Consider the following 25,378-nt stretch of genomic DNA (forward strand, 5'->3'; position numbering starts at 1 on the left):
CAGGAATGTGTTGTCAAGAGGCGTGTCAAGAGGTAGGAAGTGGGCTGTAGTGTCCGTTCCTAGACTTCAATTAAATGAGGGCTAAAGAGGGTAATGGGATTTAGCAACATGAAAATCACTGGGGTTCATGGTAACTACCCCTTCTGTGGAATTGTGGGCATAGAAATGAATGAGGGGAGGAAGTAGAAACAAATGGTGAATATAAATCGTTTTATTCTTTCCAAAATAATTACAGGAATTGACATTAAAATCCCCTAACCTATCATAGGGTTTTTTTAATCAAGGTGAAATTTACATGAGATTATCCATTCTTTAATGAACAATTCAGTGGTATTTAGTATACTCACAGTATTGTGCAACCACTATCTCTGTCTAGTTCCAAAGCATTTTCATCAACCCGAAGGAAAACCCATACCCTTTAAGCAGTTGCTCCCTATTCCCTACCCCCACCCCAGCCCCTGGCAACCACCAATCTGTGTTCTGTCTCTATAAATTTACCTATTCTGGATATCTCATGTAAATGAAACATGCAACATGTGACGTTTTGTGTCTAGCTTCTTTCCCTTTGCATAATGTTCTCGAGGTTCCTCCACATTACAGTATGTATCAGCACTTCATTTCTTTTTGTGGCTGAGTAACACTCCATTGTATGGGTAGACCACCATTTATTTATCTGTTCCTCTGTTGACGGGCACTTGGACTGTTTCCACCTTTTGACTATTGTGAATAATACTGCTATGAACATGCATGTACATGGATTTATTTGAGTACCTGTTTTTGCTTCTTTTGAGTGTATATCTAAAAGAGAAATTGCTGGAGCCTAACATCGTTTTTTAAAACTATACTTTTAGTGTGGATGGGGGAGGGATGGCTTGGGAGTTTGGGATTGGCAGATGCAAACTATTATCTATAGAATGGATAAACAACAAGATCCTACTGTATAGCACAGGGAACTATATCCAATATCCTGTGATAATAATGGAAAAGCATGTGAAAAAGAGTGTATCAATATATATGTATAACTGAATCACTTTGCTGTACAGCAGAAAATCAACACAACATTGTAAATCAACCATACTTCAATAAAATAAATTTTAAACACTATACTTTTTTTTTTTTTTTGCAGTACATGGGCCTCTCACTGTTGTGGCCTCTCCTGTTGCGGAACGTAGGCTCAGCGGCCATGGCTCACGGGCCCAGCCGCTCCGCAGAATGTGGGATCCTCCCGGACCGGGGAACGAACCCGTGTCCCCTGCATCAGCAGGTGGACTCCCAACCACTGTACCACCAGGGAAGCCCTAAACACTATACTTTTATATAATGCTAACTGCGAGTTCACAAGAAGCATTGTGCATTGTAGAAAAAGTTGACGTACCCAGTCTCTTTTCAAGTTCTTTACATTCTCTTTGAGATAGGATTGGTGAAACCACCATTCAGTAATTAAATAACACATCAAAAGAGAGGTAAGTTGAGTGAAAAAAACACGTACAATTTTTAAAGAAGGAAGTGCCCTTTTGAATTGAGTTTTGAGTTTCATAAGAAGAAAGCACTTCAGGTGAAGTTTGGCTAAGTTGACTCATGTAGGAGAGAGAAGACAGGACAGGGCTAAGGTTGGAAGTTTCACAGTTTAATATTTCTGAAGAAAGAGTGCAAGTTGCACCCTTTTGGTGATAAGGGAAAGAAACAGATGAAGAGCACCCATGGTGCTGATTTCATAGCTAGCTGACTCTAAAATTTAAGATTGTATTTTCAAAACCAATTTTTACTCATCTCCCAATAACTGACTCTTTTATGTTTAATTTTGTGGATTGTAATTCTCCATTCAGAGACACCAGTGTAGATGGAAGATTTGAGTTCTGTCTATGATAAGCAATCTAGCCTCCTATGGTTCAGTTAAATTTTATTCATAAAGTAATGATTAAGACATTTTTAGAGGTGGAACAATGATTACATTTCCTATAAAATTCTTGGTGTTTTAGGGCTTCCCTGGTGGCGCAGTGGTTGAGAGTCTGCCAGCCGATGCAGGGGACACGGGTTCACACTCCAGTCCGGGAAGATCCCACATGCCGCGGAGTGGCTGGGCCCGTGAGCCATGGCCGCTGAGCCTGCGCGTCCGGAGCCTGTGCTCCACAACGGGAGAGGCCACAACAGTGAGAGGCCCGAAAAAAAAAAAAAAAAAAAAAAAAAAAAATTCTTGGTGTGTTTTAAAGTCATCATTCATTCTACATCCTTAAAAGTGTCATTTTCCTCTGCTGTCATTTCTTTATAGAATAAACTCCTGGGAATTGATTATGGAACTGAGATTTTCCAAGACATGGCTTTGTGATTTAACCCCCAAGGAACTTCCTAAAGACTTGGGAGAGGAAAAAAATGTTTGTTCAGTATCTGTTAAGTGTTTTATTTGTCTGAGCTCACTTAAGTCCTATTACAACCAGTAGGTGGTAGATCCATGGTATGAACCTCAATTTACTAACTCCGAAGTCAGGCCTCTGCTCACCATATAATAGCGTGCTAATTAGGTTCCTTCTCATGTGCTTATGGCTTGTGAGAGAAGTAGGATGAGAAAGATGCTGAGGATAGCAGGAAGTGGAGCTCTGATAGGTGAGCTCTGATGCTTTCTAGGAAGACAAAAAGGGGTCGGGCAGCTCCTACTTGTGCCACACATTGGCTGTCCCTAAACTGTGCCATGTTATTTCTCAGGGAAAGATTCTGGATGATTTAGCAGAAGAATATTAATTCCTCTTAAAAATATGTATCTAGGATAAGTCCAATGCTGATTCAGAGGGGTATCTTTTTTTATTTTTTTCGTGGAACGTGGGCCTCTCACTGCTGTGGCCTCTCCCGTTGCGAAGCACAGGCTCCGGACGCGCAGGCTCAGCGGCCATGGCTCACGGGCCCAGCCGCTCCGCGGCATGTGGGATCTTCCCGGACCGGGGCACGAACCCACGCCCCCTGCATCGGCAGGCGGACTCTCAACCACTGCGCCACCAGGGAAGCCCAGAGGGGTATCTTTTGACACACCTCCATTTCACTTACTCTATCTCTGTTCAACATATATGATCTCAATAAGTGAACTGCTAAGATGGGCACCTTTATTCATATTTATGTATGTATTTGTTTCAGGCAGAGAAAGCTGATGGATTTATCAACCTGCCTGATTTCACTGTAGAGAGAGCATCTGAATGCAAGAAAAAGCAGTAAGTTGTCTATCATTTTCCACAAAATATGGAGCCAGGATAACATCTCTTTATAATGTTCCTCAGGTGATAAGGTGATTTGGAAGTTAATGATGGTGACATTCAAATGTCTGAGAATTTTGACTTTATGGGTTGGAACCCCAAACCATAATAGAAGCTTTTAACCTCTTGTTTTCTGGAATTTCATTTTGTGGAGCAGATGGATTTTAAAACCCCACGGAGCCCTGGCAGGGCGTGCTGTTAATGATGGTGTCTGTGATCCAATGAAAAGCAAGCTGCCATCCAGGACTGGCAGGGTGATGAGATGTCAAGGCTGTGTCCTTGTAAAGAGAATGACTACATAGGAGTCACCAGAGCTGCAGATATGATACAAAACCAGTTTCTTTTTCTTAGTTCATGAAATTGTCAGTAACATCCTTGCAATTGAATTCTCTGAGATGTCTTAGACTTGGGGATTAACCCCCTGATATAACTGAAGTCCAAAAGATTTGAGAGCGGACAGGAACCAAGAGTCACCAGCCCATGACTCTAGACCAGCTATCCAGACTCCCAGTTAAGTGCTCTTCCCATGATAGGATCCTGCTGCATTTTGCATATGTGTCCTCTTCACCTTTTACTTATTCTTTATTCTGCTTTTGATATCTTTTCCTGTTTTATTAGAGTGGGGCAGTTCCCTATTGACCTGTGTTCCTAGTGGCAGCAATTGATTAGTTTATTTTTAATGAATAAACTGGTGTTGGCTTTAGGTCTTTGCCATTCTGATATAGCTTCCTGTCTTTAGTGATACACGAGGTTGTGGTTTTGACCACACTGGTCATTTACAAAAACTCTGGCCCATACAGCAGGACTTCCTGTCTAAATGGTAAAAGGGAAATACTTTGTTACCTTCAATGTTCTATACTTTTCTTTTAAATGAAAAATCTGGGGGCTTCCCTGGTGGCGCAGTGGTTGAGAGTCCGCCTGCCGATGCAGGGGACACGGGTTCGTGCCCCGGTCTGGGAAGATACCTACATGCCGCGGAGCGGCTGGGCCCGTGAGCCATGGCCGCTGAGTCTGTGCGTCCGGATCCTGTGCTCCGCAAAGGGAGAGGCCACAACAGTGAGAGGCCCGCATACTGCAAAAAAAAAAAAAAAAAAAAATCTGCCTTATATTTTTCCTTTACTAATAGAGAATAGCTTGGATAAAGTTTTTGATGTGTTTTCACAGTGTAGAAGTTTTATACTTGATGGTTTTTCTGTAAATACAATTATTGTATATGCTTGATTGAAGTTGAATGAATACTTTGCTTGAAGGAATTGATCTGAGTATTTTGAAGTGATATATCTATCAGTTTATATTTTAATTTATTGTCTATTTATAGCAAAACAGCAAATGAAAATAAAAGAATATATCCATATGTTTTAAATAGAAACTATTGATCAGCCACGACTCAGTCCTGGTCTGGATGTCCTGACATGATGAATTACCCCTCTGCTCTCTACATAAAATAGAGGTTAGACAATAGGTATTTAATGTAACTAAGACTTTTGTTTTTGTAAACTAACAAAGAAAGCAGATGAACTTACCATACTTATATTTGACTGTTTTACTTTCGACTACATTGTTGACACTAACTTCTAATTTCTTATGTGTCTATGCTTTTCCCCCTTCAAGTGCTTTTAAGATCAGCCATCCACAGATCAAGACCTTTTATTTCGCAGCTGAGAATGTGCAGGAAATGAACCTGTAAGTAGAGAAACATCACTAAATCCAATCTTTATGGGAATAGATTACTTTGGTCAGGTGTCTGAATTTTAAGCACATGTGCATATCAATGATTATTTTTTTATTTCTGCTGCTTTAAGGATTAATCTACTTAGCAGTTATAAAGTCTTCTTGCTTTCTTTTCTAGTATTTAGAAGCATTTTGGAGAACTACACAGATCAAAATGGCTATTTTAGGAAGAAGTAATAAGATTCTTCTGAGGGAACCACTAAGTTGAGAAAGGAATAGAAGACATTATAAGAAAATGTTAATATGAGAATCAGCATCACAGGGAGAAAGGCTTGAAAGAATTGTGTAACTGATCTCACAGCTTTCAGAATTCTACACAAAAAATATCTCTGCAGCATTTCATAGGTGCTGTGTGATTATCATGATGATTCATGGTTATCATCTCTCCATGTTCTATCCCCAAATTTTGCAAAACATCTTTGTTTAGGGTACCTCTAATATAAACATATATCCCTAACTCCATTTCCTGTTTGCTCAGTTTAAGTAAGTGGAATATACTGGTAGAGTATTACTCGTCTTGCGATATCCCCTGCTGGTTTAGATTACAGTGTGATCGCAGTGGCTGTTATTTGGATGAGGCTCTATATATTTAAGGTGCTTGAGGCATCAGAGGGCATTCTATTTAATTTAAGTCCTAGTCTCAGAATTCAGTGTTTCTTATTACTTTCACTTAATTAATTAAAAATATATGTATGAAAAAAAATATATGTATGGAATAACTATTATGTGCTTCCTTGCAGCAGATCCCAGGCACTAGACATGAAAAATATAGACATAATCCCTCCATTCACAGAGCTTATCGTTGAATCTATTTTAATCTATTTATATTTTTATATTTAATTATATATTTATATCTATTAATTAATTAATCTGTTTATCTTTTAATAGATCTTTATTGGAGTATAATTGCTTCACAATACCGTGTTAGTGTCTGTTGTACAGCAAAGCGAATCAGCCATATGCACACACGTGTCCCCATATCCCCTCCCTCTTGAGCCTCCGTCCCATCCTCCTTATCCCACCCCTAATATTAATTTATTTAGACATAATGATTTTCTTATCTCTCTGTTCTCTGTAATTTCTCTTTGGCCTCTTGCTTTAGAAATGTAAAGGAAAAAATAGCTGCTTTTTACTAAACATGTATGAGCAGGAGTACACACACACACACACACACACACACACACACACACACACACACAAAATGCCTTACACCATATCCCCAGGGAAGCCTTTTCTCCCTAGAAGCATTCTCATCTGTTCCCTGCGTTTATCTCGCCACCACAAACCTTTAGATGAGGGCGGAATTGCTCTTTACCAGAGAAAGTTAGAGAACCCTGCGTTAGAAATGACAAAGCAAGGTACTGACAACGGCGTCTTCCAAACAAGTCTTTAATTTACTTGGACAAGGAAAGAAGTTGTTTCTATCCTCCTTTTGACTTTTAACTTCCCCCCCCTCCCCAGCTTTCTCAAGCATCTGAGAAAAATAAGAGCAGATACACAAAAGGAGGAGATAAAAACTTCACATTCAAAGCTCTTTATTTCTCTTTTTATTTGCGTTGGTAACGCTAAATCCTATTGACTAGCAAGGTCTAGGTGCGTGGAAAGCTTAATGTCTTGCCCAGCGGTCCTTGGAATCATAGAGTAGTGAGCGTCAGTCCGGAGCCGAGCCATCCATCAATCCCAAGTGGTCCTTTCTAAGCTTTAATGGTGGTGAAACAGGGCTGCCCGTCAGCAACCTCTCCCCACCCCCATAGGCTCCCTTGGTGCCTGGCTTCTCCCAAACAGCTTCTTCTATCTCCAACTTTCTTCCGGTCCACATCCTTCCCATTCATCCTGTGACTGGTTCTTTCAAAGTCGTTCTGTTCTCTCCAACAAGGGCAGAGTAAGACTGAATTTACCAGAAAAACAATGACTGTGAAGGGTTTTGTTACCGAGAGAATTTTTCTACCTACACAGTGAAACACATTTTAAGCCGGTAAAAGTGTGAGACCCTTACAAGATTATCTGAGTCAGCTCTATTTCAGGCAGATGTGCTTTCTAAATCACACATCAGATATTTAGCTCCCTGCCCACCCAGTCCTCTAGTTTTTATTTACATTTCTGGGCCGTTTATCTTCACTTTTCAACATACTCCCTTTGCAGAGCTCTATCTAATGGCAAGTACAGTTGCATGAGTATTAGCTACACACTCTGCCTATTTGACTGTTAAACCAAAGACTCTTATAGTTATAAAAGCCAGGATCTCATGGCCTATCTATGCTGTGAAGATCTGTTAATTTGACTTGAAATTATTTTAGTATTTGTTTATTTTTCCAGCTTACAAACAAGATGTAAAATTGAAATTTGAATGTGAGGTGTCATGACCCATATATTTGAATCTCTCAGTGACCTTTATACTCAAAAATTGTCCGTCTGGCTGCTCATAAATAAATGGCCCATTTTGTCTGTGCCTGAATGTATCACAATTAATGTATCATAATTTTTCATTGATAATGTCGTTATTAAGCTTTATTATTCTGAAGATGGTTTTTCTAATAGCCAGCAATGCGGAATCCCGAAAGTTAACTTCTTGCTTCTCCCGTAAGAGTAGGCAGTGGGGGGCGGGGGCGGGTTTAAAGCTTTCTTTTTTTAATTAATTACTTAATTTTAATTTTTGGCTGTGTCGGGTCTTCGTTTCTGTGCGAGGGCTTTCTCTAGTTGCGGCAAGCCGGGGCCACTCTTCATCGCGGTGCGCGGGCCTCTCACTATCGCGGCCTCTCTTGTTGCGGAGCACGGGCTCCAGTCGCGCAGGCTCAGCAGTTGTGGCTCACGGGCCCAGTTGCTCTGCGGCATGTGGGATTCTCCCAGACTAGGGCTCGAACCCGTGTCCCCTGCATTGGCAGGCAGATTCTCAACCGCTGTGCCACCAGGGAAGCCCTAAAGCTTTGTTCCGCAGTAGCCCCTGAAGAGCTTCCTTTCTTATTGATGAGGTCTGTAAGCTAGGACAGAGTGCATCTGGGTATTTCTTAGTGAGATGCAGAGGTGCTAGGGAAGGAGGGAGTGGTATCTGGAGAGATGGATCCTGTTTCAGAACTTCGCCTCCTTGGGAAACTCTCAGTGATGATGAAGGAAAAGGTAGTTAAGTTTAATAGAAGCACTGTGTGTTCTGCAGGGACCCTCAGTTTACAAGTATAGGGGTGAGTAATTAAAGGTAATGAAAGGGTTGGTTTCTAAACAAAGACTGGTGGTAGCTGCCTTTCTCAGATGGTGTTTGTGGGAAAAATGTCGTTTTGTGCATCAGTTTCTTAACACTTGTGCTTCTTTAACACACATTCTCATCCAGTTAACATACAACAAACTCCCAGGAAACATCTGTCATCTTCTTTTATGTAAATATGTCTTTTTGTGCATCCATCTATTTAGACACAAATAGAAAGTTTGCTACTGCCTGGATGTTTTTTAAAAGAAAGTGCTTAGCAAAGCAGGTACTCCAACCCCGAGGGTTCTAGAAAGAAAACAAACAAGATTCTGAACAATCACTAGTTTTTCCCAGCAGGTAACTGATGGTGGCAATTAAAGGTATATGAGTTTTGGGTGAGGGCTGAGAGGAATCTGCTTTACTGTTCAATACTCTTCTACTATATCTGGAAAGGAACTTAGAAACGTCTTTTCTTATTTCAGGCATTCCCAATTCATCTATTTTTTGGTCTTGTTATGTTAAAAAAAAGAAGTTTGTCTATTTCACTTTGAGATGATTGTTTTGCAGGCAGGGTCAGCTTATACAATTAGGAAATCAGGAATAAACTAGGAATTAGTGAGCCATTAAATTCATTGTGCTTTGCCTGATCAGTTTTTTAAAAATGTACTTTTAAGTGTTTCTTTTAGTTCGGTAATGCATAAAACATATTCTTGTAAAGAATCATGTAATACAGAAGTATGTAAAGTGAAAACCTTCCCATTCCCCCAACTTTACCTTCCCATTCTACTTCTTTCCCTAAGTTAAAGCCACTTTTCACAATATGACTGTCCTTTCTGAGGCTTTTCTTTGCATACCAAGTCTTGTATAATACATATGCAAATATATAATTTTAGAAGCACATTGAATCAGGATAAACACTTTGTTTTGTACTTGCTTTTTTCACTTAATAGTATGTTAGGATTTTTCCAGGTTATTACAAGGCCCCCCATCCCATCTCAGTCTTTTTATTAGCTTCTTAACATGGTACTTTTGGAATTGGTACCATACTTTATCCGTTTTCCTGTTAATGGACAATTATATTGTATCAGTTTTTTCTTTTTGCCTTTGCAAGCCTTACTGAATTAATATTTTTCCACATTTATTTATGTACATGAAGGTGTGTTTTGTAGGATAGATATTTATAATTAGGATTATTGGGCGAAGGGGATGAAAATTTATGTTTTGAGTAGTATCATCAAATTACCTGCTTAATATTGGCTGTTCCAGTTTTTCATGGTCAATTCAGCAAAGGATGAGAATGTTTTTCCTAAAATCTAATAGAAATCAGCGATATTTAAAATTTTTGCCAATCTAGTGGTGAAAAATATTTTCCTGTGCATTTCCCAAAATACTACTGAGCCTGAGAATTTTTCCATATATTTATTAGCCATTTGTACTTTTTTGGTCATTTTCTGTTTCTTAGTTTTGTTTATTTTTCTACTGACTCTTGATGAGCATTTTTCAGTTCCTATGGCATGATCTGGGCCCAGGTATTGGTCCAGTTTTAAGTGGCCACGAGAGACTCATGTTTATCATGGTGCAAAAGGGGACTTTCTAAATGAGGCTGGAGCTCATCTTCTGTCTTGTAGGCAGTTCTATTTTATTTTTTAAAATAAAATTTATTACATATTTCCTGTTAAAAAATAATCAATACAGCAAGACCATGGCAGGATGAGGGTTAGGTAAGGGTTCCTAATTTGTTGACAGTTGCAGACTTGGGAATGTGCAATATTTGTGCTATGGTAGGGGTGTAGCTGGGTAATTTACCAGGAATTACAGGACTAGAAAAAATAAAATGTATAGGTGAATCAATAAATGCATAGCATTATTATTATCATTTTGTTGATATCGATTGACTTAGGCTACTTATGTTTCAAAAACAGATGAGTACACATTATGGGATATTTTTTAAAAATAAAGAAAACTGGAAAGAAGTGGGAAGTAAATCACTTAGATTATCGCTATCCCAAAGTGATATTTTCCCTTTAAATAGAAGGTTATATAGCTAGGAACATGTGAAATAGATACATTTTGTGTCTTTTGTGTATTAAAATAAGTTTCTAATTGAACCCTTGAAAAGGAACTACAGTGGCCTGAAGTCATAAGCCAAGTTTGTGTTCCTTAAGGTTTATCTAGTTCTTTTTTCATTATTGATGGGTAGTTGAAATTCATTGCCAATAAAATGGTAAATCAATGGAAGATGAGACATTGTCAGATTTTACCTTACATAAAATTTTTCAAGAAATTGAAAATTTCCCCAGCTTAGGAATAACTGTGAAGCTCTGGCCAGATCTTTTTACTGATTGATATAAAGATTGTGGTTTAAAAATAGGTCATCTTCATTTTGTGTGTGTGTGTGAAATAAGCTTACATTTTAAGAATTAAAGAGATAGAACTTTAAAGGTCAAGTTAAGAAATTCCTTTTGATGGTTGACAAGAATTTCAAATACACAATTACAAAACGTATATTTGTTCATATATTTAGAATATCTAATGTAGTTACCCTTTAACTAGCTGTATAATGGGCCACCTCATTTCTTATCAATGCCCTAAGTACGGACAGTATTGTGAAACCAGAGGTCTTAGGTTTCCATACCACAAACTGAGGCTGTTTCTAGAAATGTTTAGACTGACCATAGCACTGTGACTTAATTTTATTATAAAGTCTGGTACAAGACCTTCCTTTAGGGTCTAGCGTAAAGGTGAATATGTTGGGAACCAGTGTCTCTGGTCACACATTTATTTTCTATTTGAATTTTAGGTGGTTAAACAAATTTGGATCAGCTATAATCCATCTTGAATCCACTACAAAGGATGAAGGTATGTTCTCTTTTCAATTTCTGAAAATTTAGCAAGAATATTAGAATAGGGTGAAAATACAATGTCAAGTTCTATGTATAGTCTTGTTCTAATGAACCATACTTTGTTATTTAAAATTATCTGAAAATATGTATAGACAGACATAGACACACAGGCTCACCAACATGGAATAGAGCTTCCCATGCTGGCTAAGAACGCTTTTCACACTTCACCCACACATTAGCAGCTGTAGGCTTCACTGAGATCTCAACCAATTGCCAATGCAAATGTTTTATTGCCCCACTTACTGAATTCTTACTCATAGACATGATCTCGTCATGTTCGAGACAGATAACTTTCAGCCCACTGTTTCCTCTCTGATATTTTAGTATTTCCACCAGGTGTGTGCTGGGACTAATTACCCTAAGTTTGTACCAGGAGCCTGAATGTCAGATTGGGACAGAGGCCGTATTTTTAGCTCAGTCTGTAGCTTTCAGGGTTCAAAAGCTACAAGAGTCTAATTCTTCTTAATGATGAAGTTACTCCTTAATATTGAGAAGAAAGAGGATTTAGGTGCCAGGGTCACAGAGCTGACACTATTTCTGAAATGCTCAGACCACATAAAACTTGGAAATTGGAAGTAGGGAGTTATATCTTTGGAGAACAAAATCATAAAATCTTAAATTTAGAAATGAAGAAGTGGCAACTTGATTTAAAGCAATAAAGAAATGTAATGCAATACTGTGAAACCAGTGTCCTAATCATCTCCTTGGTCTTCTTTTCGATAAAATAAACACCCATTATATATTTGAAGTATATTTATAGATTGTGAGCAAAAAGTAACTATACAAAACCCTTCTTTTCCTGGTATGTAAGGCCTTCTATGATATGGCCTCAAGCAACCTTGCAGCTTTGTTTTCCACCCTGTCCCGTAGGGAACTCTGAATACTTGGCTCAGTCTGCGTCCTCAGCCTGGTACTCCCATTACTCTGTGTGCACTACTTATCCTGCCATTTTCAGCTCATGAAGATTCCTATGCTCAAAATTAATCACTACTGATCTTATGCTCCCTTGGTGTATGACTCACACCTCTTTTGAGGAATTAGTTTCATTTTCCCTGAGCTATGGTTAGTCATCTTTCTGCTTATTGGACACTCTTTGAGGGCAGAAACGCTCACAGAGGGAAAGTCTTATGTGTCAGGTAGCTCACTAGATAAGTGCTTTCTGAATTGGGTTGGAAATGCAATAGCCAGATGGAGAAGGACCTCTGCTCATGCATTATGGAATAAGTGATGACAGTGCCGAGACATTCAGCGTTTTCCTTTTCGTTATAGAATGCTACAGTGAGAGTGAACAGGAAGATCCCGAAATAGCTGTCGAGACACGACCCCCTCATTACTCTGCGGAGACTCTCTCTCCTTTGGTACGTACCGTCGTAATTGGTCTGTTGGTCATCGATCAAATGCGTGGATGTCGTTCCTTCCAGTTGGGTAGAAACTACCTTGACTAATACATTTTTAGAGGACGCTAAGCTAACGTACTTGCCAAAGAGCAAGTGCAGTTCTCAGGGTGCTGATTTTGAGCCTTCTCCATAGCAACCCATTTATGTGACAAATTCGGTACATTTGGGTGTGACCCACAGACGTATTATGCTCAGAGGGTTCATGGTAATGCAAAGGACTTCTAGGTAATAGGCCAGTGCTTGCAAAGATTTGTTTTATAATGTTTATTTATATCCTATTTGTTCTCAGAAAGAATTGAAAATACCTTGCCTAGGTGCGTGCACTCTAACGATGTAAAATGAATGTAAAGGGGATGAAGGCAATAACATGAAGAGAAAATTAGAAGCCGAAAGAGAGCAGGAAGCCAGGAGTGGGGTTAGTGCATTAAATCTGGGTATGGAATGATTCAGTACATTTACTAGCGAGAAGTCCAAGTTTGAGTCTAAGCTTTGGAAGCAGCCAGTGTACGTTCAGGTTATTAATGGGCATTAAGACTATGGAGAGTTGCTTTATATTTGGATGTTCATGGGCGTTATAACGATGGCATAGTAGAAGGAGTCAAGCAAAGATCTTTGGCGAGGTTGATTTATGGCTTCTATACCTACCATATACCAGCACTTATATAGGTACTTTAAATATATAATCATTTACTTCCCTCAGATAACCCTGAAATGCAGTACTATTTAATCTGCATTTCCCTGATTACTAATGAGGTCAAGCATCTTTTCATGTTTTTTTTGATATTTGGATTTTCTGTTCTGTTAAGCGTCTCAAGTCTTTTGTACATTTTTAGCTGTCTTACAACTACTATTTTGGATTTATAGGATTTCTTTATTAATCTTTACATTAGTCCTTTGTCAGTTAAAAATGAGGCAGATCTTCTTTCCCAGTCTATGGCTTTTATATTTTTTAAACTCTGTTTCTTCTGGTTGACAGATGCTCTTGATTTCTGTGTGTCAGGTTTATCCATCACTTCCGTTGTGGTTGGTGTCTTTGTTTCTGGCTTACGTATTGTTTCCTATTCCCAGGTCATGAGGACATAGATATTACTATCTCATTTCATGGATTAGGAAACAGAGGTTCAGAGAGGTAGAATGGCCTAGTCATACCCCCAGTAAATGGAGTACCTGAGATGGGAACCCCAGTCTGTCTAGCTTTATAGCATATGCTCTTTCCATTCTACTACGACACTCGTTCATCCATGGACCCGAATAACTATAAATTCTAATAGGTTACTGCAACTCCTTCACTTACCAGACCTCTTCTGCCAGAATTTTCTGTTTTGTGTGATAAGGTTTTCAATCTTTATTTGCCAGTTCCTGGGTTTAAGGTGTTAATATCATTTAAATAATGACTTCTACCGTTTTTATCTGCTGCCAGTGGGGAATTGTGGTCACTTTTCTAATTCATTTGGCTAGCAGCTGAGACCAGAAATAAATATTTATTGAATGAATATTTATTAAAAATCTATTAAATAGGATTAGCCAAAGTTAAGCAAGACATAAATAAAATTAAACTTTGGGAAAACGTCGACCAATTTTTGAACTAGATCTACAATATAGCCTCTCTTAATATAGTTTTCCCTTGGAGTGGTCTATCTCCTCTTTTAAAATCAGTTTCTGCATTTGGAAAAAATGAAATAGATGTGCCTCGCTGGTTTAATAGAGAAGCCTGTGTTTCTGTTTAGTTTCTTTTTGCCTTCATCTCTGTTTCTCTGTGTCTCTCCATTTTTGTCTGTCTCTTATATGATTTAGTTTTGTTCTAAAATACTGTGATTTTCAGTTTTATAATGGCAAACTATATCACAGATTACAAAGAGCATTGTCAAGCATCTAGACCTCCACTGGATGAAAGTAAAAGCAACAAAGTTGTCTTCTTAGATGAAGGATCATGGCACAATTGCATTATACAATGATAACATAATGTTAGAGTAGGAGCCCAGAGAATGCTTGTTTCAAAACAAATAAATGAAGGGATGGATGTGAGACCAGTAGGTTAGGTCATTGAAGTGGGAGCATTCTTTAGAATGTCATTCTAAACGTCAATCAAATGTTATTCCTTCAAGTTCTAAGAAGTTAAGCATTTTTTTGAAGACCACTAAGGCTAACATTATTTTTTCTGAAGAAATGTATTAGAAATAGATAAATGTTGAACAGTTAGATTTTATTTTCCTTAGAAACAGAGTATGTTGTTCCCACTCACGTATTTCCCAGGCAGATTTTGTTTTTGTTTTCTCTTGTTTCTGAAGAGCAGACATGCCAGACACTTGGTTAAAATAACATTTAAGCTTTTTATCTAAACAGATGAAATTTTAAAAATCGTGGTAACTTTTATCCAGAGCATGAAGCAGCTTATTGTTTTGGCTCAATCTGGCATAGGCCAGCCATGACTGAGCTATACAAGCCTAGGCAAGAAAACAAAACAAAACAAAACCCAAAAACACCCAAACCTTTCCCAAGTTCTTGCTTTTAAAAAATTTTTTGGGTAATGAACTTTCATTTTGGAATGATGAATTCAAAAGTATAAGATCATACTATTCTGGAAAATTATCTCAAAATTATAAAATCTTGAACTAAAATTTTAATTCTGTGTCCAGTCATTTTGATTTGCTATAAAGATAAACAGTAAGACTTCAGCACTAGACCAATTTGGACCTGTTTCTAATGGGTGGGACCACATTCTGCAGAGAATAAAGAACATTACAGGGTCTCCTTTGAGTGAACAAGAGATTTCTCTTTATGTCTTTCCTTCTTGAGAAAGCTCCACAGGATGGATAGTGAAAAGAACATCCATTTATTTACAGAGAAATTAAAAATGGAGAGTTTTTCCACAGGCTCAAAACAGATGGAACTCTGTAGGTTTCACTTTGGAAGGTCCTTTGTGGAAATCACTACCTGTGATTCCTTGAAACTCACAAAAGAGCAAAAAAAGGAACTGACTTCAATTACATTTCCAACGCATTAATTTTGTATGTTATAAAGTGATTTAAGAGATCAAAGATCATTAAAAATTTGTTACAAATATTTTCCCCCTAAGTTTAATTTTTAAAAAGTGTCTGATAACTTGAGCTGTGCTTATATGCTTATTCATTCATTTAACAAATATTTATTGAGAGCTACTATTCTAAATAGTACTTGGGACACAACAATAAATGAAAAAAGATTCATTTCTTCATGTAGCCAAACTTCTGGTTGAGGGAGACTGAAAATAAACAATCAACATAAGTAAATTACCTGCTAGGTCAGTAGAATAAGTGGAGCTGAAGGGGTCAGGACAGTTTGTGACAATGAATAGGGGAACCAGGATAGGCCTGAGTGAGAGTTGAAATCTGAGCAAAACTCTTGAAAGGTGGTGTAAGAGTCAGCCAGGTGGATATTCAGGGAAGGTGTTTTCCAAGCAAAGGGAGCAGTTAGAGTCCAGATCTCCTTGGTGCATAGATGGCAATGCAAAGAGGACAGTATGGCTGGAACAGGGTGAACCAAGGTGAGAGTTGCAGGAAATGAGGTTGGAGGATAATTGTGTCCATATGTATGGGCCTGTGGACCATTAAGGACTTTGATGTTTTGAGTTCCTTAGCCTTTGGAAGTTTTGAGCAGAAGAGTGATGTGACTGATCTCCATTTTAAAAGGGCCACTCACGGGCTTCCCTGGTGGCGCAGTGCTTGAGAGTCCGCCTGCCGATGCAGGAGACGCGGGTTCGTGCCCCGTTTCGGGAAGATCCCACATGCCGCGGAGCGGCTGGGCCCGTGAGCCATGGCCGCTGAGCCTGCGCGTCCGGAGCCTGTGCTCCGCAAATGGGAGAGGCCACAACAGTGAGAGGCCCGCATAACGCAAGAAAAAAAAATAAATAAAAATAAATAAAAGGGCCACTCATGCTGCTGTGGGGAGAGACCCTGTGGCATAGGGGGAAAGTATAGAAGCAAAGAATTCTAAGGGGGAGTGTGCAGTAATCTAGTGTAGTGAACGTGATGACTGGGATGAGGTCATAGTTGAGAAATGGAATGGTTGGATTTTGAACGTAGTTGGAAGGTAGACCTACAGGTGGATCAGATATGAGAGAAGATAAATATCCCAGTTTTAAGCAGCTCATGCAGATTATTTTAACATGATAGTCCTTATATTTTGATGCTTTTTCAGAAGTACAATTCCTTTATATCCAAAGGATGGGAAAAAAATCCCTGTGCACTCTGGCCCATTGGCCAGAGGTCAAAGATTAAACACAAAAAGGGGTAAAATCAATTTTAGAAATTAAAATTTAATCTTAGTAGGATGGCTCTTGCCCAGTTGTTTACTAAAAGACATGATCTTTCGATACGTGTACTATGATAAAATAATAGAAATGCTTTCAAGTGAGATAGTTGGATGAGAAGTTGTTAGTGAGTACATATACTTACAAAGAAAAGGTAGAAAGAAAAATTCACCCTCTGTCCTCAAGATGCAAAACATTTTCTTAAGCTCTATGGTTGAGCACTTAACTGATTTTAAGATTTTTCTAAAATTAGATTTCACATTTCGACTCTTGCTTTAACAGTTCATCTTCTGACCGTCAGTCACAGGCAGAGGGGCTGTCCTGCAACCTCTCCCGGGGCCTCCATGTTGTTTGCCCCTGCCCTAGTTGGGGTTTGCACTAGCTCTTGCCCAGGCTATTTTGAAATAGCAGCCTTTTTTTTTTGTCTCTAATCTCTCTTTCCTCTTAATAAAACCACTTCTAAATTAGTCTTCCTAATGTGCAGTTCTGATAAATTGATTGAACAACAAAAGACCTTTCAGTGAATCCTCATTGCTTATCAAATTAATCCTCAATTCATTGGCTTGGTATTTCAGGCCCTTGGGTTTACTTCTAACTGCCATGACAGTCTTGTGGCTGATTCCTCCTTTTTCATCAGCCCGATAAACTGCCCCCTATTTCCTCAAAGCTTTCCAGATGTTTCTGTTCCTGTACTTATATTTACAAAGTTTCTCCACTTGCAGGAACCATTCACTCTCACCCCAGTTCCGCCTCCTAAGTATCTTTCAAGACTGGTTTAAAGGTGACTTCTTTCATTAAACCTTCCCTGGTCCTCTGAGACAGGAGGATCTTTCCTTCTTCTAAACTCATTATATTTCTATAGTGCATTTTCTGGGATACTTTTTTCATGGTGTTAGTCTCTGCCTTGAATTATAGATTTTGTGTATCTGGTTTATTTATCTAATTATTAAATTCTTAAGATTAGAGGCAGTGTCCAATATCTTTTTCTTTACTAGCAATGTCTATGACCTTGTCTAACACATATTTGAACCTAATTAAATATTTATTTAATGGATTGATAAATGGGCGAGTGGGTGATGATTGTCACTTCCTCCACAGATCTGTAGCTATACAAATATTCCCCCATGTGAATTAGAAAGTTACTTTACACTTGTCTAGTGATTTCACTTGGCTTTCAGAAGGATGACTTCATTTGACTCATAGAAGTCCCGTCTTTTACAAATGAAGTCAAGTGCCAGAGAAGTAAATAGAACTATCTTTAAGTAACCTTTGCAAGCTTAAGTTTACCTTTTATTACGAATATCTTTTATGTTCTCTCATTTGCCCTTTTTGATAATCTAAGTCAGGCAGATAAACCACTGACAATTTTTTTTTTCCTGTATCAACCACATGCCAGGTATTTTTCAAAGAAGGGAATGCTGAACTGAGCTGGACAGTCTCTTCCTTAGAGCATCTTAAGTTCTGAGTTGAAGAAAAGTCACAATAATTTGTAATTCAAACAGTCTGAGTACTGATAAATGCTATGAAAAAGCATTAACTGGGGCAGTGTTCTAGGGAGTGGCTGGGGTTGAGGTTGGGGAGGATATTGCTTTGCTTACGACCGTCAGGGAAGAGCCTGCTAAGGAGGTGATATTTGACTTGAGACCGAAGTGATGGGAAGGAGTCAGCCAACCCCAAATCCACAGAGTGAGCTTTTCAGGCACAAGGAACCAGAGATGTGCTCAAGGAACAGAAAGAAGACCATGTGGTTGGAAAGGAGAGGGAAGGGGAGGTTGAAGGAGATGTTGCTGGAGAGGTAGGGAGGGGGCCATGTGGGGTGTCTTGGCTATAATGATGACTATGGATATTCTACTCATGATGGACAGTTACTGGAGGATTTTCAGCAGGGCAATACTATGATGCATTTTCTGCTTTAGAAATGCTCTAGCTATTGTTTGGTGGATGGACTGGGGTAGGGAGGGGTTGGGTAATGGTAGAGGCGGGAAGTCAGTAAGCTAGGACCTGGAAGTAAGGTGGTTTCTCCAAGGCCACTTGGATACTAAAGATTGGAGTGAGGAATGGACGGTCTGCAGCTCATTGCCCAAGGTCATGCAGAAGACCAGTGACAGAGGGGGCAGTGTACCATGCAAAGTCTTCGGGGTTTTAGAATAATGTTTCTACTAGCATATGGTAGAATTATAAACACAATACCTCCTAGGGCTTAACAGCAATTGGTTAGTTTGTTTCCATTAGTATGGCCAATGGAAGGAAAGAACAGCTGTGTACTTTCCTTTTTTTCTCATTTGGTTGTATTTTGTTTAGTCTTAAGTTATTCTTGTATTTTCTTTTATTTTTTCATATACTTTGACTAATGTTGCTTAAGATTTATATGCTGACTCACTCCTTTCTAATTATAGGCTTTTGGTGGCCATTTTCAACTCTTTTTTCCCCCATGTTAAACTTGTGTTTTAAAGACAATTCAAAGAAAAGAATTTTAGAGCTAATCAGCTTTTGAACTAAGCTTCTTCAATGAATAAAAATCTCTTATACAGAAAATGGAGAAAAGCAATATTGATTTTTTTAATCATGTACATACTTTCCTCATTAAAACTAAGATTTTTAAAATTTCTTTCATTTTCTCATTAAAAAAATAAAAATTTGAAGCCCAAATGTTCTGAAATAAATGAAACAACATACAATTATTAATGTCTAATAAATAATATAATTTTATTTGAGATTCTGAGAATACTTTGTGGGAGTATTTGCATTGCCATCAGTAGTGGTCACCCCTGGATCCGAGGATTAGGAGAAATCATCCATAGCAACTTTACAGAGAATTTCAGGGTGCTCCTGAGTAAGAGACTGAACTGCTCTGGGCTGTTTGCCTTCACATAGCTGGTTTTCTAGACCAGTCTTTGTAGCATTAATTTATTACCAACTAGCTATTAATTTATTAATTTACTAAGGTCAGGCACAAATGCAAAAAAATGGAGATGCAAAAATGATTAAAAGCAGCCTGCTCTCAAGTAACTCACCGAAAAAGAGGAACAAATCCATCAGCAATTACAGTATTAGTTGACAAATAAAATGATACTCTACCTGGTGTGATAGAAGTAAGCCCAGAATAGAAGTAAGCCCAGGAGCACGGGGAAAAGATACCTACCTTGCCCTGAGGCCACTGGAGAAGGCTTCCTGGAGGAGGTGGCCCTTGAACTGACCCTTGAAGGATGGGGTTGTGTGAGCCAAGCAGGGGTGGGCTGGAGAGGAGAGACTGTCACTCCTTTCTACCTTCATGTGATTTGCAGTGGGGAGTTTTCTGGGTATGTTACTTGGATGGTTCCTAGAGGCACTGAGCTAAAGGTTCTCTGTTTGCCTTATGGCTAGAGAATGGTAGAAATAATAAGGCAGGATTTAGCTTTATTAAACCACAGGGTTTATAAAGCACATTCCCCTATTGATCCTCTGTAACTGCACTCCAGGTAACCTTTGATTTGTGTCAATCTCTTTTCTAACGAAAACTCCCTCTGACCTGGTACACACCATCCTTTTCTCATTTTGTTTTTCCTTCTCTCTGGTTCTTTTCCTTATGCCTTTTCCTGCCCCTCGCTCTTCTTTTCTCCGTTTGAAAACCAACTTTATACGTGCTACGTGGTGCTAGAGAAAGTGGGCTGGAAGCATTGGCTGTGTGTTTGAGGAGTACCACAAGCAAATATACACTCCCCGGAAATTTCTGATGCTCATTGAATGTGTCTTTCCTCAGTCTTTTAAGCAGAGTTTTGAGGTTTAAAAAGGCTTACGGAAAGTGCTGCAGCAACAGCTTTTTTGCACAAATAGCCCATTTTGCTATAATCAAATTACAGTAGTATCAGCAGGAGAAACAGGAAAAGCTCGTGTTCGGTCTCTTTTCAGAAAAGGAAGCTGATCCCACTGAAGCCAAGTTTTACTAAAATAGCTCACAATAGGGAACTGTGTCAGGACTGGGCCTGAATGGGTATTTTTGTTAACATTTATTCCGTAGATCCTGCTAACGAGTAAACAAGTCTTGGCATTTATTTGGACAGTTTGGTAGGGGGTGCATTACCTCCTCTGGGTAGCTAGGGTTTTATTTAGTGAATTACAGATCTGGATCTCCTAGTTAAGTGGTCTGGGTGATTGAAGGCAGCTGGTTTGAAAGATTTTTGACACATTCCTGAAAAGAAAGTTTTCATGTCATGCCAAATATATTATTTTTAAGAAGATGTGTGTGATGAGTTAGTATCTTAACTAGATGTTTTAGTGTCATGCTACTAAAAAGTGGATTTATTGCTTATTTGACAATCCATGTCTAGCATGCAGCCAGCTAGGCACTCATCGGACACTTATTGACTTTTTCCATCAGAACTCAGAGCTTAGAACCTGCAAAATTCTTGGGCACATGTTAATTTGGAACAAAGTCAACTATCTCGAGTTAGTTGCAGTGATGCTGAGGTTTTGGGGAAAGGAGCCTACTTTGCTCTTTGGCTTCTTCCCTCTAACAATCTCCTCTGTACCAGTTCCTCCACTTCCTTGGAGATCTGAATGCTTGAAATTGACAGGAATATCTCATAGGATGACATAATGAAACCGAACCAGAAAAAGCCTTCTCTGTCTTATCTGCCATTGGAGATATAGGGTGACCCCTAGGGCACTGGTGTTTAGATTTTTTGGATTTTTATTGACCAATGAAATTAAAAATGGAGGAACAACGTATAGTTGCCAAATCTTTATTTTGCTATGGAGAACATTAAAAAAAATCTCCAAAAGACAAAAGCTAATAGCTACCATTACCATTTTCCAAAAGAAGGCATATATTTTAACATCAAAATGTAACAAGGATAAAATCTCAGAATAAAGAGAGGACATTCCCCAGAGAGGACATTGGTGATGTTGCATTGATGTTTTCTCCATGGACTGGTGAAAATTTTGCCAAGGGTTGGCATTCACCCTTGGATTGTATGTCAGGAGCTGCTTTCAGAAGATCCTACACCCACCATCAACCCACTTCTCATAGTTTTTGGTTTCCCTTTAATGAATTAGGAGACTGCATATGTATTTCCGTCTTCTTTGGTGAAAGTTTATTGACATTTTAAAATTATTGAAGAGTGAATGAGTTAACATTATTTCACTTAACTCTGCAGTTATGAGCTTTTACTGCTCATGTGCTAAGGAACTGTGACAAATATTTGAGGGTGTAAATGTATGTGTTGTACCCACATCACTGGTCTTCCACTCAGTTAATATTATTTTGCTTCCCGTCTGGCTCCAGCTTTTGCTTTCCCTCTCTTAATCACCTTTCTCAAGATTTTTTGCTCAATTAGTAAGAATTCAGTGAGAGATTGCAATCTACTTTTTGCTCAAAGCGTCCTTCAGTGTTCCAATGAATTCCTCAAAGGAGTCTTTTAGTTACCTGGAGAGCATTGAAGAGTAGGGTAATTCATGACATGGAGATTTTTCAGATCCTAGAGTAGTGAATTCAAAGTTATACAGATTGGTTTTGGAAAATGGGATCATAGTGTCTGTCATACTGGTATAAATACCATCTCTTTTTCTTTTGATTCTTTTATCATTGGCAACTCTTTGAAACGCTGGAGTACCTTCCTTGAAAATGAAAAGTAGAGAATGCTGACTTAATCATGATTTATTTTATTCTCTTTTGCTTTTATTTGTGAAAAACAGGCTGCCCAGCGGGCATCTTCGTCTTCACCCAAATTGAATGAAACATCGCGTTCTTTCTCTTCCATGGAAAACATAAAAAAGACACCCAGCAGTTTGTCTTCCCTCATATCTAGAGAAAGACAGCCCTGGATGGACGTGGTTGACAGCTCGTCTGCCGCTGAAGACGTCAGACAGTCTGTGACATGCGCTGTGCAGGCCCGCTCACCTGCACCCTCGGAGGCAAATGGTCGCAGGGCCCTGGAAACCAGCTTCGCCACATCAGAAAGTGGAGTGTTGAACTATTTACCCAGTGATGACGCTTCTTCACTGAGTAGCAACCCAGATCATCTTTGTGTCCCAGACAAGCCGGCTGGATCAGAGATGACGGGTAGAGGTAAACCAAGAAGCGATTTACTCTTTTTCGACAATGAATATTTGTATGTGGATGTAGAATGCTAACGTCGATTGTAAAAAGAATGTTTAAAGTCACGAATGATTCAATAATTAAACGGTCAAGTGGGGCCAAGTCCAGGGGCTGCTTCTGTAGAGGAGAGGAGATCGCATGTAGAAAACTCCAGCTTCAGGACCGTTTATTACCCGCTGTAAGTGTCACCAACCGCATGCTTGCAACTATGAGGTGTGTTCAGAAAAGAATGATACTTTTTCGCCAATCTGAGGTAAAACTTGAGTGTTTTGTTTTGTTTTGTTTTGGTTTGGTTTTTATTGGTCCCATGTGCTGTGCTCCGGAGCTTGTGGTGATTAGATCGACATTTTGTAGATGACATCACCACCATGGTTCCAAACATACGCAGAGCTCCCACCTTCCCTGGGCTATAAGCACAGATGAGGTCTGGGTCCTCGCAGGTCAGCTCCTGAGGGGGTCTTCCTACATGGTGAACAGGAAGACAGACAGTCTACGTGCACTTTGTGGGGCAGCACGAGGGCTTTAGAACCGAAGGAGAGCACAGCTTATGTGTTTGCAAAAAAAGCATGTTAAGTCTTAGCAAATGAAAGAGTTTATTGGAGTATAGAAATGAAGAGTGTGAGCTTTCTTAATACTCCATGATTGTTGGTCCTTGTCTTTTATTCAGACTAACTTTTAAAAAATGATTAGTTTTCATGATGGGTCTTTCCTGATGGTCTGTGCCTTATTCATTCCAGTGTAAAACAAGTTTACCTGATAGCAGATACTTAAAAATGAGAGAATGACGAGTTTGATTTGTATTCTTTCAGTGTACCATTGAGGGGAAGTTGACTGGCTAAATTCCCATGATCGCCAGTCAGTGTGGCCCGATGACGTAGGTGACAGCTTTCCCCTCTCCCCCAGCCTAATCAGGGAAAGTTTCAAATTCTCAAATTATGTTTGAGAATTTAATGTTCTCAAATTTTCATAGTTACCCTATTAATTTGATATTTGGTACCAGAGTAATTTAGGCCAAGAATTACAACTACAGACCTGTGTGTCCGTTGTCACCGCTCCCTGTGACCTTACGTGAAGATGCTTTACATAAGGCAGCTCAACATAAGTTGAGTTACCTGCCTGGCCTCTGATGTCATTTTTGTTTGATACCCCTAATTTAGGCCAATGATCTACTTTACAATTAGAAAAACTGGAGTAAATGAAGTCATTGCCAAAATAACCTACTTTTAGAGGTGAGTGAGGTAGGGGCAGGGAGATCAATTTTGGACTGTACAGAATGGAAGGCAGTAGACTCAAGCTGGCCTCAGCTTTGTGAGGTGTTTTGATATGAAGATATTGGGCTTAATTTGTACCTCTGTGGAAGTATGAAATTGATGCAAATTTTGAGGCCCGTGGTGCAAGTAAAAAAGGAGATAATTTTAGGTTCAGCATAAGAAACTTCTTTTTAACATCGAGAACTGCTCAAAATTGAATAGGCTCCTTAGAAAGTAATGTGTTCCTCGTCATTGAAGGTGTTTACTCATTCCGAGACAACCATTTTCACTGGGTATTAATTGCATGTCGATTACAATTTTTTCTCTTATGAAGACATACTGAAGAGGGAATTTAAGTACCTTGAACTAGATGGCCTCTAACTTGATACTTAGAAGATCCTTCCAGATATAGGCCTGGTGGAACTAAAGAAAATAATGAAGAGGACCATGTCTATTATTTCCCTGCTAAAAACTCTGGCTTTAATTATTGGGCCATTAGTAGAACTAAAATGTTTGTTTCATGCATGCACAAATACACATACACTCACGTGCGCACACACACACACAGCACCCCGGGATGAGGATGGCTTCAAAAGCAAAATAGAGAATAAAATTCCATTTGCATTCGTTCTCAAGAGATAACACTGCGGATTGAGTTTTCCTTTAGGACGAGTAACCTGATAGTCATGGGAAGATGCATGGAATTCTTGTCCATGTCTAATGTCATTCTGGGCATGAGCGTGCTGCAGAGCCTGGCTGAGTGCCAACAGCTCTTTTAATCTAAGAAGGAAGAAACCAGGTATTTTAAAATTTTGAGTTAGGTGCAGAGTGACCAACAATATCTGTATGCTTCTTCAAACAGCTTGACATAAAGGTATTCCTTGGAGTAGAAAGGAAGAGAAAATAAAACTGATTTTCCCCTCACTGATCTGTTGGCACTTGCCATATGTTACAAAATTTTTGCTGATGATTTTCTCCTGCTGCTGGGGATTTGGTTAAATTCCCAGCAGAGTTAAACTACATAAAGTCATTGCTATGGAAACAGCAACCCAGTTTTCGCTTGCGTTTGCGATGACGTGCTGTTGAGTAATCAGATTGAGTACTGTGCTTTTTTTTTTTTTTTAACGTGTGTTGGAAAAGAAGGTAGCATTTCATTTTTGTGACTTCTAAAAATTATTATTTTTTTAGCTGCCAATTAAAAAAAAAGAAAAGTGCTAAAATTCTCGTGTTTGAAATATTGTTCAGCATTTTTTATAATAGGGATTGAAGTTCCGAGATTGTCCGTGCCAGGAGTTAGGATTTTAGATTAAGTCCTA

At 39.0% G+C, this 25,378-nt stretch overlaps 1 protein-coding gene across 1 annotated transcript in view; it reads left to right on the forward strand.

Moving 5' to 3' along the window:
* IPCEF1 (interaction protein for cytohesin exchange factors 1) overlaps positions 1-25,378 on the forward strand; it is a 90,111-nt gene that overhangs the window by 42,833 nt on the left and 21,900 nt on the right. The window contains exons 4-8 of the mRNA XM_007458730.1: positions 3,124-3,197; positions 4,851-4,922; positions 10,949-11,007; positions 12,321-12,409; positions 22,410-22,782. Of these exons, the coding sequence (XP_007458792.1) occupies positions 3,124-3,197; positions 4,851-4,922; positions 10,949-11,007; positions 12,321-12,409; positions 22,410-22,782 (667 nt within the window). The remainder of the gene's footprint in view (positions 1-3,123; positions 3,198-4,850; positions 4,923-10,948; positions 11,008-12,320; positions 12,410-22,409; positions 22,783-25,378) is intronic.

This window comes from Lipotes vexillifer, unplaced genomic scaffold (assembly GCF_000442215.2).
Source record: "Lipotes vexillifer unplaced genomic scaffold, Lipotes_vexillifer_v1.1 scaffold639, whole genome shotgun sequence".
In the NCBI taxonomy this organism is placed as follows: Eukaryota; Metazoa; Chordata; class Mammalia; order Artiodactyla; family Lipotidae; genus Lipotes; species Lipotes vexillifer.